The sequence below is a fragment of the Nansenia antarctica genome, assembly GCF_963989245.1.
Source record: "Nansenia antarctica genome assembly, chromosome: 2".
In the NCBI taxonomy this organism is placed as follows: Eukaryota; Metazoa; Chordata; class Actinopteri; order Argentiniformes; family Microstomatidae; genus Nansenia; species Nansenia antarctica.
The window spans coordinates 54831374-54849113 of NC_137675.1; the positions used below are offsets into that span (position 1 = coordinate 54831374).

The following is a 17740-nucleotide window of genomic DNA, read 5'->3' on the forward strand; positions in this document are numbered from 1 at the left end:
GGTGACGGGCCAGCAATGGCCCACGGGCCGCCTATTGCCGACCCCTGTGTAGAGGTTATCTGCCGGGTCAGGAAGGTCCCGTGGGGGGGGGCAGCATAGCTTCCGGGTTAGTCTAATGTGGGGAACTGCCATGCTCTGTACTGCTCTGCACTTATTCATATAAACCAGTTAATGTTTACCCGCTGTCCGCTCATCATTATTATATTAGGAAGATATCACACCGGTCAAGCCTCCCCCGCTACAAGCAAGCAACTTCCTGCTCCACGACGCGGAGCACTGCCGCTTTGTCTCACCGCATCTCGCATTTTAGCTCTGTAAATTACTTATTTAGAAACACACTGGTCACAGCACACACATCGTATATTAAAACATGGTCTGAAGTTTGAGTTTTATGTCTGGAATCTGCATTCCATGCACTTCGGTTGCTGTGACGTTGTTTGTTTGTTTTCATCGCCATGTCTTGTTGTAAATGCTGTGCTGTTTCTAATGAAGCATCTAAATAAAGTGTCTATATTTTTAAACCACGTCTCTGACCTACTGAGTGAAACGAACCTGTGTGCCCTTGTTGAATTCCCTGGGTGAAACTCCCAGGGTGGCGTTGTCTGGCAACTTTATTATTTAGTTGAGTAGTCCCACCATAGCCCATCTTGCCACACACACTAGACCCTGGTAGCTTGGGGAGGGCACTGCAAAACATCAATGAGAGAACACTACACTGCAAGATAATATCTGACACAGCAATCATCAAAGGGGACACTGCACTCAATAAAATAACAATAAGGCACTGCAATCGGAAACCCAAGGGTACTACACTGCACACGTGAGGACTCCTATAGGTACCCACCCGTGGCGCTATCCTATATTTCCCACCCCTCTATAGGGACCTACGGTGCTGGACTAGGCTGCGCCCCGGGCCGATGTAAAAGTTGGATGGGGGGCGCATTATAAATACAATTAACAATTAACAATTAACACACTTCAGCTCTCACTTCTACCGGAGAGGTGTGCTTCTATATATGGTGCATTATCGCCACCCCCTGGCAGCTATTAGCATGAGTGGGATGGGATTTTAGAGAAAAGGGACTGAAAATACACAACATCATAATAATAATAATAATAATAATAATAATAATAATAATAATAATGATGTGTGATGTTTCACTTTTATTAATTTTACATGATAATGATGTTAAGCATCTCATTTCAGTTAACACTCTCATTGCAGCTTTCGGAGAAAAAAAGGCTGATTGTCTTCTTGCCATCTATTTGTTAAATACTCCTAGGAAGTGCATCTATTCAACATTAATGCAACACACGATAAATTCATCTGTAACTACATGTTTATCACATTTTACAAACTTCGTATTGCATGTGGCCCTACCTGGCCTTTACATACGGCCTAGGTGTACACGCATCCTAACAGTAACCACTGGGAGGCGCTCTTTTATAAGTTTCCCCCATAGCGAAGCATCGTTCGAATAAGTTCGATATGGTTTTGTGTTCTATAAAATATTTTTTTTTAATTTAAGCTTTAAATGACTTTAAATCAAACATCCCTGTCACTTATCATTTTACGACTACTTTTGTGCACAATATAGGCTGTTCTCTTAATCACAAAATAGGATGACTGTCATGAAACCGTTTCATAATACCTCTCAATAATTGTAATTAACGTTTTGTTCGTATTATTATTTACTCAAGAGATACACAGGAGGCAGTGGTCCTTTATACATGCCGTACTGAAAGTATAAAAGAAAAGAAAAGAACTGCGTTGTCGGCAGGATTCGAACCTGCGCGGGAAGATCCCAATGGATTTCTAGTCCATCGCCTTAACCACTCGGCCACGACAACTGGATGAATTTGAAAAGAAAAAATAGTTTTATAAACATTTTTAGGGTTATATTACATTACATTAGTTACTTTGTGTCGCGTTTGGTAACACTACCAGAAATTATATTATTTACATTTAGTTCCGAAATATTAATTATTTCTCATTAACTTGAAAACAATGATATGTATTTACATTTACATTATCAGTAGCCTATACGGATGGAAAGGAAATCATCAAAAGGTTTCTCGTGTCTGTGAGAACTGTGGAATAACTGACAGTGAAAATATCCATTAGAAACACAGTCAAAAAGTGCCTTATCCATTTTCTTGCATATCAGCTCAGCAGGCTAATAATATAAGATATTAAGCCTATGTATATTTTCTGTTGATTCTGACTATACCAATCATGGGAGGACAGGGATGTCGAGATGGGACTCGTTTTGGAACATCGATGAAAGCCATCAGACAGGCCCATTAGGTCATGATGAGAGCTGTGACTCATAGCCCTACATGTTCATTAAATAGTATGGACACGTACCAATATGCATCTCTGGAACACTAAAACATGCCTGATTCTGTGGTTCTGTAAATACATGTTAGAATGTGGAAACAAGTGACTGATTTAAATTCAATATTGATTCATGGTAATAGGTCCCCAAAACAGATGTCAGACAGGGAAACAATGCAATGGGAGCATTTTCTTCAGAATATTCATTTTCCAGATAGATTTCGCGTTAGACACGAGTTTGTGTGTTTTGAAGACAGAACTATTCCTACTAATATGCAATAATATATCAGAGCTACGAGTTTCTGAATTCATATCCCTATTTGTCTGCTCTCATCCACTGTAGTGTAGTAGGAGAACAGCACCACGTGACCTCAGCCCGGGCCTGCCGTTATGTTTTCAGTGCTCGGTGAGAGAGGAAGAAAAATGGCGACTGCGAGCGATACGAGACGGGACGTCGGCTATTCGTATTGAGCTTTCTTACCCAAACCGAGACCGGGGCTTTACGGGACTATTTCTTCCGGAATCTACGAAAGTCAAGATTTCTAGTGGTGCCTGTTTTTCTTGGTTCTGGTGTGCCAAAACGATCGCAAAAATTGCAAGCGAAAAGAATAGATTCTCTAAATAATGAGGGGCAGAAGAGGCAGGCCGCCTAAAACCCTGCTGATGGAGGAGCCCATGTCCTCCGGGCCGGTGCGTGGTTTGAGACCCAGGAGGGGGTTACGGGCAAAGGGGAGAGGTACTGCCGAGGTCCATTTGGATAGTCCCCCGAGGGAAACTCTCAAGCCATCGAGGGGCAGGGGGAAAGTGGGTTCAACCACGGTGTCTCGGGGCAGAGGGAGAGGCAGGGGTGGTGGTGTAGGCAGAGGCAGGGGGAGGCGAGCACCCGCCAGGTCAGTGGTCTACGATGACCATGAGAGTGATGAAGATGATGATGTTGTAAGTTTGAGATCCGAGGAAGACGAGTGCATAGAGGAAGAGCCGATAACGGAAGAAGAAGAAGACGAAGAAGAGGCCCTCAATCAGGAGTCAGACTGCCTTGAGGAAATCCTCGAAGAGGATGATGATGATGGCAGCTACTGTACTGAGAGCAGCTTTCGGAGTCAGAGCACTCATGGCAGTACTCCGGGTAAAAACAGCAATATTGATGAAGTTGTTTAGAGAGTGCTAGAAGGCACAGTGCACTGACAGTGAAATGAATCCCCCCCCCCCAAATCTGATGATTATGTTCATGACTATAATCTTAGTGCCTGGAAGCTGTATTGTTCAAAATGGAGTATGCATGGAGGATGCACTGACAGGCCCCGCGACACTCAGACACTGCTGCTGCAAAAACGGACTCATGCGGTGGCTAGTGTCCCTATATCTACCTCGATCGTTTGAAGCATCCTTATATTTCTCATTACGCATGTTGTCGTTTTGATTCGTCCGATCACCTACTATTATGATCAGCTAAAGGATACTGCAATTTCTTAGCCAACTAATCTAAACAGCTAGCAGCTAGCAAATAATGCTAGCTACACCCCAGACAGAGGAGCCGGATTGTTCATTCATTATCTAGCACTATCTAAAACGACCAGTTAAATATGCGTTAACATTGCGTTATCGTTCATGTGCGATGTTGCACAATTTTGATTGTGTTGTGAGCTTTGTAAAATGGAGCCTGTCAAACGGCGTCAAGACACCATTTCCTATACAGGAGATAGTTAGCCTGCTACATGCTAAGCTTGCATGTCTGTACCATTTTAATGATCTAAAAACGAATAGCAGTTCTGTGCATGGATTTACATATACTCGCTATTTATCGCTGACCATTGTAAACAGGATTGCCCCCCCCCCCCAATAGATGAACAGATGAGTTGTGCAGAGAGGTAGCTGTTAGCCTCCGTGTCCTGGGCTCCTGCACCTGACCAGGAGGTCTAGCAGGCAGCTAGTCAGCTAATGACAGGGTGTCTACCATGTGGCCCTTTGTTTTGAAAATAGGCGCCCTCAATTTCACCTGTTGCAGCAATGTGTGGAGGAAGCATCTGTCATTTCACTGGCTCAGCTCATTAGATATTTGATATTCTAACAAAAGATGATATAGTAATAATGTGACTCATGTCTAAATGTGTGGTGACTTTTTACATGGACATTTCATGGAAGTCATTTGTGTATCTAGCTCATACACATTGGATAATAACGTTCATTACACTATAGCTTACAATTATATGATTTTATAGGGATTAAAGGAAAGTGTATAAGAATTCGTGTGAGATGTAAATGGAGCGATGGTTAGGAGCACATCTATATAGCTATATATAAACAATGAGTATGGAAAAAAAAGTGACATGTATTGATTATCATTACTATCATAAGTTTGAGATGGTGTTATGCAAGACAAATCCCCCAGGTTTTTTAGTGTCTTTAAATGAATGTCATTAATAACTTTTATGTTCTCTCCCTTCGTCCTGCAGGGAGGAGGAAGGCGCGGGTCCACCGCCCCCGCTCGCCCATCTTTGAGGAGAAAGAGATCCCTCCCCTGGAGCTCCCCAGGACCTCGGAGGACCTCATGGTCCCCAGCCAGGAGCTGCTCAACGTGTCCTCCATCTACGAGGTGCTGCGCAACTTCAGCACGGTGCTGCGCCTCTCCCCGTTCCGCTTCGAGGACTTCTGCGCGGCGCTGGTGGGCCTGGAGCAGTGCACGCTGATGGCCGAGACCCACATCTCTCTGCTCAAGGCCATCCTGCGCGAGGAGGACACCTCCAACACCACGTTCGGCCCCGCCGACCTCAAAGACAGCGTCAACTCCACCCTCTACTTCATCGACGGCATGACCTGGCCCGAGGTGGTGCGGGCCTACTGCGAGAGCGACCGGGAGTACCACCACGTCCTCTCCTACCAGGAGCTGGAGGACTACCCGTACGGCCCGCTGGAGAGTAAGATCAAGGTGCTGCAGTTCCTGGTGGACCAGTTCCTCACCACCAACATCGCCCGCGAGGAACTGATGTCCGAGGGGGTGGTGCAGTACGACGACCACTGTCGCGTGTGTCACAGGCTGGGGGACCTGCTGTGCTGCGAGACCTGCTCGGCCGTCTACCACCTGGAGTGTGTGAAGCCGCCCCTGGAGGAGGTGCCGGAGGACGAGTGGCAGTGTGAGATCTGCGTGGCTCACAAGGTGCCAGGGGTCACGGACTGCGTGACGGAGATGCAGAAGAGCAAGCCTTACATCCGCCTGGAGCCCGTCGGCTACGACCGCCACCAGAGGAAGTACTGGTTCCTCAACCGGAGGATAGTTGTGTGAGTAATGACCCCCCTTCTCCCCTCCGTTCCACCAACAAAATCATGTATTGTAATACAGGGTTCTCCCCCGGGATTTTTTATCAAGGTGGCGCTGGATTGCGTTATCAAAACGACCCGTGTTCTTTCATGTCAAAATGCGCTTACCTACTACGTAATGACTTACCTGAGGTACATAACAACACTTTTGCTTTAAATTGGCGATTCGCTTGATCATTGGCGATCAACGATAGTTACTCTTTCTATCATTAGGCCTACTACATGTTCATTTGCTCTGAAATGTTCACAGTGGCAGAGCCAAGTCATTTTCTCCCCTCTTCTATTCTTAGGGGAGAAAAGTATGTAATATGTGCCTTCTATGTTTTTCGAGGCATCCAGTCACAGTGGGTGTATGTCAATGCCTGGAAAATAAATATTTTGCAGTCGCCAAAATCATCTCTGCTGCAGGGTTTTTTCTGGCTCAAAATAAGGCTCAGGTGGTAGAAGAAGAAGTGAAGCACACACGCGTGAAAACTATCTCTGTGCGCCCGCAAGCCCGGTGCTTGTTATAATCATTTGGGCTGACATTATTGAGATGTAGAAAAACGGTTACTCTCGGTCTCGTTTTTTTTTCATGCTTTTTATTGGTTTGACAAAGAAAGTTATTTTATTACCTTTGTAAAGACGCAGTATTATGTACCCTAACTAGTGAGAGAGATTATGTTTTTCCCTCATAGTACCTTGGGATTTATTGCCTTCTCTCTCAAAAAACCCAGAGTTGTTTTTTCTGGTTGGTGGTGTGAGATTGTTTTTCACAGTTACTGTGACGGGGGGACAAAAATAGCATGAATCTCCCGTAAAAAATTTTTTACCTTACTGTTACCGGTTCAGCCGTGTGCGTGAGTGAAAAGTAGACCTACATGTTTCATGCCACAGATGTTGAGTGATGACAGTCAGTCTAAACGTGTCCAGATAAGCTCAGGATTGCAGCATAACAGTGTTATAAGGCTGTGAATTGTGTTCGTTGCTGCGGAGCACATAAAGCTCCTGTTTGTGAACGTCACCACAAAGTCTCACAAGCATCCTTCATCAAGCAGAGCAGTCCAGACTGCTAAGGCTAGTTACTAGCTACGATATTGGCTAAATTAGACTAAACTAAAGTAACCAGTGCGCTCCCTACTGTTCGGGGCCAATAAACTGGAAAGTTAACATTATCTATGTCCCATAAGGGCTCGACGCAACAGTTTTTTTACATTGTGTTTCTTGCGTGATTTCTCATTGCCTGGTATCCTAGCTAGTCAGTCTGAATAAAAAAATTACTGGGTGTGATAATTGTGCTGATAATGACTCAATCTGAGAAGCCCATTTCCTTCCCTCCCCTCCTTGCTGCTATACATACTAGCAAGCTGCGTCCCTAAGGGGTCATTAGTGACATTATGAGATGTGTGATGTGTGATCGTTAACTACGCCCTTAGTGAGGGTGACACTCCTCCGGGCTTTCATCCTGTGCTCTGTCATGGCTGATTTTGCCCCTGAGAGTGAAGTGAATCTCTGCTGGAGTATCGGCCTTGTTCATCTATTTCGCCTCACCTCCTCTTGAGCATGTCTTCACACCGCCTGTAATTGGTTTAACCTCTCTTGTGAGACGCCTACAAGAGGGGCATCAAGTGGGCTGGAAGGCAGCAAAGACGTCCTGGTGGAATTTCAGCACAATGCCAATTAGTGTTGAGTAGCCCACTCAGTGTTGCTTTAGAACAATGAAAGGAGTTGGCATACGGGTGTGAAAGGTTGTGACCCAAGTGATTCAGTTTCTGCCTAAATTGGATAACGGCTGCCAAATAAACATAAAGAACAGCGTACTAACTACAGCGGATGATGTTGGAAGGTCTTTGCTTGACTTTCTTTAATCATTTAGCTGTATATAGGCTAATACTGTTACTGGCAAGAAGAAATTATTCATGCCTTATGACCCAGAAAACACGTAGCCTATTACTTCCCTTTGAAGCTTAGATTCATTTGTTTTCAAGGTGAATTAGATACCCACCTTGCAACATAATGTCAACGGGAAAATACGATTAGGCTCATCCCATCTCTTCAATCAGATCTTTAAGCCCGAAATATTTTTTTTCATCAATAACGTACATGCATAAAATGTAAATGCACATTTTTTGTAACTCAAGCCTTTGTTGTGAAGCTTGTTGTCATATAAGATCTTGGTGTATCTAACTGGTTATGAACCGTCTGTTCCAGCGAGGAGGACGGGGAGCACGAGAAGAAGAAGATGTGGTACTACAGCACCAAGGTGCAGCTGGGGGAGCTGCTGGAGTGCCTGGACCAGGAGTACTGGGAGAACGACCTGTGTGCCGTGCTGGAGGAGATGAGGGAGGAGGTGCACACTCACATGGACATCACAGAGGACCTCACCAACAAGGCCCGTGGCACCAACAAAGCCTTCCTCACCGCTGCTAACGGTAAGACTGGGCTTTCGGCTGCTGCTGCTGGTGGCTCTGAACTAATCCCTTGGAGAATGACTATGGCTTTAGTTGGGCTGTGTGTTGAAGGTTGCTGGTGAACACGTGGACGTCTGTTAGGGAGTTGAGCACCCTGGAGAGGGCAGTGTTGATGTTTTGACTCTCGGTGGTGCAGAGAATGAATGGAGCTCTACCACTCCTCTATGTTGACTGAGCTCCCTGTGGCTCAGTGTGGTCCTCTGTGTCTCATGGCACTTTTCCACTACGTTGCAGACCTGGTGCTGACCTGGTGCTGACCCAGGTCAGCCCGCTTCGGTCCCCTTTTCCATTCGTCGGTCCAGGTCGCTTTCGTCCCAGGTCCCAGGTACCACATCGGAGCAGGTACCTGGGACCTGTGTCTTTGCCAGGCTGCGTGTGACGTGTGACGCTGCACACCGTTGATTGGTCAATGGACAATCGTCATCCCATGTCCCATCCCATAATATTTCTTCACAACCGCCATCTTGAAAATACCACATTCACTAGGAAAATGTCACTACATTTTCTGTAATAGCTTATTAATAAAGATTCGGAAAATTATGCTGACCATCGTATTATCTTAGTTTAATGTCATTTCAATGAATCATATAACTTTTATTTACAACAAGCACAACACAAAAATCGCTATTATGCACCGTGTTTGTCCGTGAATAACACCGGCTGTGGAGGTGGTAAAAAAACACAATACTCCTTTGCTAACTTCACCATCTGTCTACGGTCATTTTGAGCCCTTAACCACCGCGCTGACACCCCGAGAAGTTATGCTTTTAACCGTAAACTCGATGAACCGGGAGTTCGCCCGCAGCCGTCCAGCCATTTTCACCATTCACTCATGAGTCAAATGCTGGTTTTAACAGGGAATTCGCTCCGCGCTGTGTCCACGGTGATAGGAGTGGAGGATCGACTCCATTCAAACACTTTTGAATTCCCTGGCTTCTCCTCTTTCCGGACACGTTTGAAATGTGTACATAGCTTCATCTCTCTCTTTCTCTTTCTCTCCAAAATAATCACTGCTGTTGCTGTGTACACCCGGAAGCTTTTTGCCAGGCTGCGTGTGACGCGTAACTCCGCCTACTATCCTCTACTCCTCCTACTAGTCCGGGTCGGTTTGTGTATAATGGAAACCAGAACAGATCAAAAGTGACCCGACCTGACCCCGAAGTGATACCGCGCTAAAGCGTACCGCGCTAAAGCGGGACCCAGATGGAAAAGTGCCATCAGTGTGGTCCTCTGTGGCTCAGTGTGGTCCTCTGTGTCTCAGTGTGGTCCTCTGGTCCTCAGTGTGGTCCTCTGTGGCTCAGTGTGGTCCTCTGTGTCTCAGTGTGGTCCTCTGGTCCTCAGTGTGGTCCTCTGGTCCTCAGTGTGGTCCTCTGGTCCTCAGTGTGGTCCTCTGTGTCTCAGTGTGGTCCTCTGTGTCTCAGTGTGGTCCTCTGTAGGGATGCTCCGATTTATCGGCCACCGATTTAAATCGGCCGATTTCACTCCAAATGACTCGATCGGTGATCGGCAAAAATGGCCGATCGCAAAAACCGTTTTTTTTTTTTTCCCCCCCTGGGGAAGACAGATAACTGAACAGAAAACATAGGAAGACGTAACAGTATGTAAACCATGAAGGCCACGTTTATGATGTCTTTTATACAGCCATATCACTGACTTGGGCTTCAGGCCCTAAACTGGGTGATAGGCCAGACTTTTACTATGCCATAAAAATGGGTCTGCGTTTGCTTGGTGCCTAATGGATCAAAACTTTTGTCTAAAAAGCAAAAAATATGTAGGCTATCCAGTCAGTAGGCCTACAGTTATGTATTTAAAAAAAAATCGGTATCGGTATCGGTTGATCTTGAGGAAAAAAAATCGGTGATCGGTTTCGGCCCCAAAAATCCAGATCGGAGCATCCCTAGTCCTCTGGTCCTCAGTGTGGTCCTCTGTGTCTCAGTGTGGTCCTCTGTGGTCCAGTGTGGTCCTCTGTGTCTCAGTGTGGTCCTCTGTGTCTCAGTGTGGTCCTCTGTGTCTCAGTGTGGTCCTCTGTGTCTCAGTGTGGTCCTCTGTGTCTCAGTGTGGTCCTCTGTGTCTCAGTGTGGTCCTCTGTGTCTCAGTGTGGTCCTCTGGTCCTCAGTGTGGTCCTCTGTGTCTCAGTGTGGTCCTCTGGTCCTCAGTGTGGTCCTCTGTGTCTCAGTGTGGTCCGCTGTGTCTCAGTGTGGTCCTCTGGTCCTCAGTGTGGTCCTCTGGTCCTCAGTGTGGTCCTCAGTGTGGTCCTCTGTGTCTCAGTGTGGTCCTCAGTGTGGTCCTCTGTGTCTCAGTGTGGTCCTCTGTGTCTCAGTGTGGTCCTCTGGTCCTCAGTGTGGTCCTCTGTGTCTCAGTGTGGTCCTCAGTGTGGTCCTCTGGTCCTCAGTGTGGTCCTCTGTGTCTCAGTGTGGTCCTCTGTGTCTCAGTGTGGTCCTCTGTGTCTCAGTGTGGTCCTCTGGTCCTCAGTGTGGTCCTCTGGTCCTCAGGGTGGTCCTCTGTGGCTCAGTGTGGTCCTCTGTGGCTCAGTGTGGTCCTCTGGTCCTCAGTGTGGTCCTCTGTGGCTCAGTGGGTAGAGCATGGTGCTAACAACACTTAGGTTGTGGGTTTGATTCCTGCCGGGACCATATATACTGAAGAAAATGTTCACTGCAATGTAAGTCGCTTTGGATAAAAGCATCAGCTAGGGATGCACGATATGCATTTTTTCCAACCGATACCGATACCGATATTTACCCGCTTCTCGTGGCCGATAACCGATACCGATACCGATATTATTATTATTATTTTATTTTTTCTTTCCTAGCACCAGGGGAGCTCCCCCTCCCAAATTTCGTTGTTTGGTACCTGTACTATATCAATGACAATAAAGACCATTCAGATATCATTTCACAGTTGATAACCTGTAGTTCATGCACACCTGAAGGTAAGAAAGGCTATGTAGTGAGCAAAGATTGATGATTTAATATTCCATAGTGATCTCACCAAATCTAACTTACATCACTATTGTTAACACAACAAAGAGAACACTTCTGAGTCTTCAAATGTTCATTTATTATTTCCTCTAACAAACAGAATATGTTATACAGTGCACAATGCTTTTTTTAGCCAAGATCTGGCCTCCTTTTATGAAAACAAAAAAGGCTCACCTAAGAGTAATTAGATCAAAAAAGTGTCAAAAATAAAGTGCACCTTGTGCATCAGTCAATACAAAAATAAAGACTTTTAAAGAACCAAAAGTTTTATAGAACTTTTACAGAAACTAGTGCCAAATGGCTGCTTAGTCTGCAGATAAACAGAATGATACAAGGCACATAGTAGGCTACACTAGTATGCTTAATAAAGCAACTGAAAAGGGCTGGGCTATGCTACTTTTAGTGCATGAGGATGAGGTAGGTTGTGATAAAGCCCATCAAACGTTTTGCATAAGAATTCAAAATAAATTGCACTGACATGGAAAAACAAAAAGTGCATGTTTTCCTTGTAAACAATTTGTCTTGTATAGCCTACATTCACATTCTCACCTAAATAATAGACACGTTTTCCATTGGTGTTCCCTAATATACAAACTGAATACAATTCCTACCTCATAGAACCTTTGCTAGCCTAGTCTTCAGAAGGTAGCCTAGCCGCGGTGGTAGCCTAGCCTTCAGAAGCAGTAGCCTAGCCGCGGTGCAACACATTGAACACGCATTTGAAAACTGCAGGAAGACAGCAGACAGCTCAAAGGCTCAAGCAATCAATGAAAAAATCATGGAGTTGGTGGAGCTACCACCGCGGCTAGGCTACCTTCTGAAGACTAGGCTACCACCGCGGCTAGGCTACCTTCTGAAGACTAGGCTACCACCGCGGCTAGGCTACCTTCTGAAGACTAGGCTACCATGTACCATCTACCCGGCCGCTAAGACAAACAGACTGAAGGACAGCTTCTACCACAGGGCCGTCAAGGCCCTGAACACAGAAAAGGCCTAAGTTCTGGGCCCAGGACAGTCCGGACGGATTGTATGGCAGCTAGTGCTGAGGCACAAACATGTACATTTTCAAGCCTGCAAACTGTGACACTTTAAAATAATGTGAAAAAATACTTTCTTGTGAAATATGACAACCCTAGTTGACTATCTGTGCAGTATAGTACAGTGGATTGTGTACATAGCCTCTATTGATGTAAACCAGCTCCTTACCTTCTTGTGATTTTATGCATCTATGCTTTTTCCAAAATGTGTTTCTTTTTCCTTTCCTAAACACCAGGGGAGCCTCCCCTCCTAAATTTCGTTGTTTGGTACCTGTACTGTAGCAATGACAAATAAAGTCTATCTATCTATCTATCTACCACCGCGGCTAGGCTACCTTCTGAAGACTAGGCTACCACCGCGGCTAGGCTACCTTCTGAAGACTAGGCTACCACCGCGGCTAGGCTACCTTCTGAAGGCTAGGCTACCTAAGCGGCTAGGCTACCTTCTGAAGGCTAGGCTACCTAAGCGGCTAGGCTACCTTCTGAAGGCTAGGCTACCTAAGCGGCTAGGCTACCTAGTGCTTGATATTCCTTCCATACAGCGTGCTTGCAATGGTGATTCTTCAGGTGACTTATTAGATTCGTTGTGTTGTAACTCGTAGACCTTTGCCCTCCTCTCCGAACTTTTGTTGAACATGTATTGCAAATTGCAAACGCAATATCTGCCTTAGAAATTGTGAAGAATGTCCACACCGGGGAAGGCATGTTTCGCTCGCGTCTCGTCTATACAAACTGCGTGCCTGAGCGCGGAAACCGGAAGCAGAGCGCGGAAACCGGAAACCGGAAGCAGAAATATTTCCGGCTTCATATTATCGGTTAAATATCGGCTAAATTTTATAATAAATACCGATACCGATAAACATTAATTCCTCAATATCGGGCCGATAAATATCGGTGCCGATAATATCGTGCATCCCTAGCATCAGCTCAATGCTTTTCCCCTTAGTACCCAGACAGAAGTTTCATACAAGTAATTTATAGATCAGTCTTCCTGTTGTGACTACTCGTAGCTTAAAAAAAAACAAGCATCGTATTGGTAATTTTTGTAGTTGCGTGTCGTTAGGAGAATCTTCTGACTGAGGGTCTTTCTGGTCTTCCATCTCGACCAGAGACAGTGAGGTGATGAATGGGTCTCGCTGGCGTGTTTATCATGCTTGTGAGCCCTTCTCCACGCTGCACTGCACCGCGCTACCTCCCCTTTGTTCATTAGAGCCGCAGCACAGCTGTTCCTCTCCCAGTATAAACCTTCGTTATGATAAACTACGGCTGCTTGGGGAACCCGGGAATTGGAAATAATATATTTTTCATGCTCTTTTGTCGTGGCACTCTCACAGAAATATGTCTTCTGCTGGTTCATGTGTTGTACACACTCTAGCCTAGTCAATTGTACCTCACAGAATTCAGATTTTAAAGCTCTTTCAGCAGTTGTTTGTGGAGAATACAGGCCTAGTGTGGGTCTCTACTGTATGTTCTTATTGTCTTTGCACGTGGTATTTATTCTCGAACAAACAGAAGTTTCATACACGTAATTTCCAGACTATTGTTGCATTCTGCGGCTCACTGGAGCTACTAGCACGCCAGTGACACACAGACAGGTGTTAATCTCGAGTTAATCTCGCTTTCAGTTTGAGTTGTCAGTGACAACTGGCTCTCTGAAAAGCCATTGTATCAATTTGTTACATAATGGCCAATGACATCGGTATTAATCTCTGTGGATGACTACTGATTAGGGGTGTAACGGATCACCTAACTTACGGATCGGATCGTGTCACGGTTTTTGAGTCACGGATCGGATAATTTTTCGGATCAACACAAAACATTTTTGTTTTTATAAAAACTGCTTTTTCCTTGCCACTTTTACTATGTGACAAAAACCAACAACATTCAAGATGTCAAAACTGGTTATATATATATATATATTAGGGATGCACGATATGCATTTTTTCCAACCGATACCGATATTTACCCGCTTCTCGTGGCCGATAACCGATACCGATATTATTATTATTATTTTATTTTTTCTTTCCTAGCACCAGGGGAGCTCCCCCTCCCAAATTTCGTTGTTTGGTACCTGTACTATATCAATGACAATAAAGACCATTCAGATATCATTTCACAGTTGATAACCTGTAGTTCATGCACACCTGAAGGTAAGAAAGGCTATGTATCAAATTGATGATTTAATATTCCATAGTGATCTCACCAAATCTAACTTACATCACTATTGTTAACACAACAAAGAGAACACTTCTGAGTCTTCAAATGTTCATTTATTATTTCCTCTAACAAACAGAATCTGTTATACAGTGCACAATGCTTTTTTTAGCCAAGATCTGGCCTCCTTTTATGAAAACAAAAAAGGCTCACCTAAGAGTAATTAGATGCGTTGTGCGACCTCATCATTGTCCGAGTCTCTCCTAGGGTCATAGCTGTAACATACTGTGTGTTGTCTCACTACACCACACTAACACACTGATGTGATTCGCTTTCTGTATCCGTCGTGTCCCAACGGAGTTGCCGTAGGTCGCGGCCAGCAACCAGAAATAAACTACATGTCTACAGTAAAGTCGTGTCCGTGTCTGTCAAGAACATTACAATAGCGAGCAGCGGTAAAGCTGTCAATTCCCTTGTCATCCAGTACCGGGAAACCGATGTCAGGGCTATGTGGCACTAAGTCCGCCCAGCATGGTGTCGGTAAACCTGGAGACATGTCCGCGTTAGACTGTGATGGCAGCGGATCTTCTCCCGACAGGCTAGCCATGCGACTTAGCCGTCAGCGGAGAAGTTTCTTGGGGAACACTGCACAGTGGATACACTCATTAGATTCGTTGTGTTGTAACTCGTAGACCTTTGCCCTCCTCTCCGAACTTTTGTCGAACATGTGTTGCAAATTGCAAACGCACTATCTGCCTCAGAAACTGTGAAGAATGTCCACACCGGGGAAGGCATGTTTCGCTCGCGTCTCGTCAAAACAAACTGCGTGCCTGAGCGCGGAAACCGGAAGCAGAGCACGGAAACTGGAAACCGGAAGCAGAAATATTTCCGGCTTCATAATATCGGTTAAATATCGGGTAAAATTTTATAAAACCGATAAATACCGATAAACATTAATGTCCCATTATCGGGCCGATAAATATCGGTTCCGATAATATCGTGCATCCCTAATATATATATATATATATATATATATATATATATATATATATATATATATACATACACACACAGTGTTTCCTCTATATGCATTTATTGGTGGCGGGCCGCCACGAATGAATTTCCTCCGCCACTAATTGATTCAGTCCACTAAACATAAAAAAAAATAAAAAAAATAATCTACCTCTGAACATTTTAGCTGATTAAAATATATCTGATCCTAGATCAGCGCTATAATGGATGTTGACTAAAAGTGCACCTAAATCCACGCCCATCTCTCTCTAACCGCTGATCCAAAATCAGATTAATGACATTAAACATTCAGTTGACGAAGTGACACAAGGGCTACTCCTGATTGGTCTAAATGTGAACCGGCATGAGAACCGTGCAGACTCAACCATCCCTACTCAGCAGTCTTACCTGCCGAAATGCTCGGGCGCCTGTGTTTTCTCCTCGCAAATAACGGGCTAAAAGTCACCGGTAGTACCATCTAAATAAAAGATACAAAAAGCTGATCTAGCTAGCTAGGTGCACAAATAAGATATCACGTTAAATAACTTCTAAAAATTAAACAAAAACAGCGACAGATGGATGGATTTTTCAAGAAAAAAGATGTCCCAGACACTTCAAACATTGCTGAAGCTAGCAGTGGCTATGAGCGATCCGAAACTGCATGGCTGGCAGAAAAACTGTCGCAAGTTGAAGAACTCGCGCAAGTTGGAAATACTCGGAAACTTTCTCCAAGTTGGACATACTTTTCCTGTTGTGTTTGAGACGGAGCCAAGACTGCTCTTTTGGAAGGACATTGGATCCGTGAGTAACGTAAACCTTCAGAGCTGATGGATGGAAACCGGTATCACAAGTTTATATTCTGTATATTTTTTTATTTTTTTGCCATCCTCCCTCTAGTTTTGGTTGAAATTAGGTCGTTGTTTTGAACGCGCGTGCACGCTATGCGTGCGGACAGGGCTCTCCGCCACTAATGTAAAAATTCCTGGAGGAAACACTGCATACATATATATACATATATATATAATATATATAACATATTCTTCACTCAAACATTACATAATTATACTGAAATACACTCAATTTAAATGATAGGAGAGAGGGAGGAGGCGCCTGGTTGCAGCAGTGAGACACTGGGCTCTTTAAAGCAGATGAATAAACATGTTTTATGCCACTTTTAACTAAATAATAAAGTGAACCCTTATTTTGAACATGGTATGAAAAAAATGCCTACATTATCAGAAGTTGTCGAGCTACCTTTTTCGTGCCTCCCGTCATAGTTGACAGAGAAGCCAAAGTGCTCCCATACATGGGATTTAAATGACGAGGGAGGCATTTCGAGTTCTTCTCCGCCGAACAACGTAACTAGCACTCGCCATTAGGGATGTCCCGATCCGATACTGATATCGGATATCGACCCGATATTGGTCCTGAATGCTGGATCGGGGATCGCACCAGAGAAAAAAAAGGCTCCGATCCGATCCTACTGTCATCCGCAGTCAAACGTATGTGTATAAGCGATGGGGGAATGAAAACAGTGAACAGAAACGCGTGTCGCAGAAATGCTTCACGCGAGTCGCAGAAATGCTTCACGCGAGTCCTATATGCGCTTAAAATGCGCATATCGCTGTGTGCTTCACGCGAGTCCTATATGCGCTTAAAATGCGCATAGCGCTATGTGCCTGACGTCTAACAACATTCAAATGACTCTAACTTCATATTTTTTCGGATTTCAATGTATGACACATCATTTGAAAGCTTATGATCCGTAGTTCCAATCCACAACACGTCGCATTTGTTGCTTTAATAAAGGCTGGCAGTCTTTAATTTAACTGTTGTTGGTGTGGACTATATACTGGGGAGGTATTTGTTATTATTCAGGGGTCAAAAAATGTATACAAATATCGGATCGGTATCGGTATCGCCGATACCCGAAGCCCAGGTATCGGTATCGGTATCGGTAGTGAAAAAGTGGGATCGGGACATCCCTACTCGCCATGATACACTTGGGCCGCGTTTGTAAATTCGCTTTGAGAGCGCCGGAGCGCACACTGGGTCCGACGTCATAAAGGGACCAAGTAATTTGATTGGAAAAGAGGCGTTCCTTGAACGCTGATCAGATTCCAGAGCGGATTTACGAACGCAGCCTTGTTGTTGTGGATTCCCAGCTTCACGTGTAGTGAGCAAACAACGGATTCTTTTTCTTTCGCATTGTCAACCTATCATTGCGCTTTAGAGTAAAACAAAGCCCGCAACTGTCGCGTCTATCTTTTCATGGCAACTCTACATTGTGATTTACAAGAGATATTAACTAATATTAAGTAATATTATTACTTGTTAACATTTTGCAATTGATCCGTGGTACACATGTGTGCCGAACCGTGGAGGGCGATCCGTACGCCGTTACAGCCCTACTACTGATTGTAGTATTGTTAGTGGTTGTGTATGTTACCTGTCACA

The 17740-nt window shown here is 44.7% G+C and overlaps 1 protein-coding gene across 1 annotated transcript in view; it reads left to right on the forward strand.

Annotated features, from left to right (window-relative positions):
* Positions 1-2870: 2870 nt before the first annotated feature.
* Positions 2871-17740, forward strand: part of LOC308150280 (nucleosome-remodeling factor subunit BPTF-like) — a 52791-nt gene continuing 37921 nt past the window's right edge. Inside the window, exons 1-3 of the mRNA XM_080523129.1 lie at positions 2871-3464; positions 4792-5614; positions 7844-8064. Of these exons, the coding sequence (XP_080379255.1) occupies positions 2963-3464; positions 4792-5614; positions 7844-8064 (1546 nt within the window). The 5' untranslated portion in view covers positions 2871-2962. The remainder of the gene's footprint in view (positions 3465-4791; positions 5615-7843; positions 8065-17740) is intronic.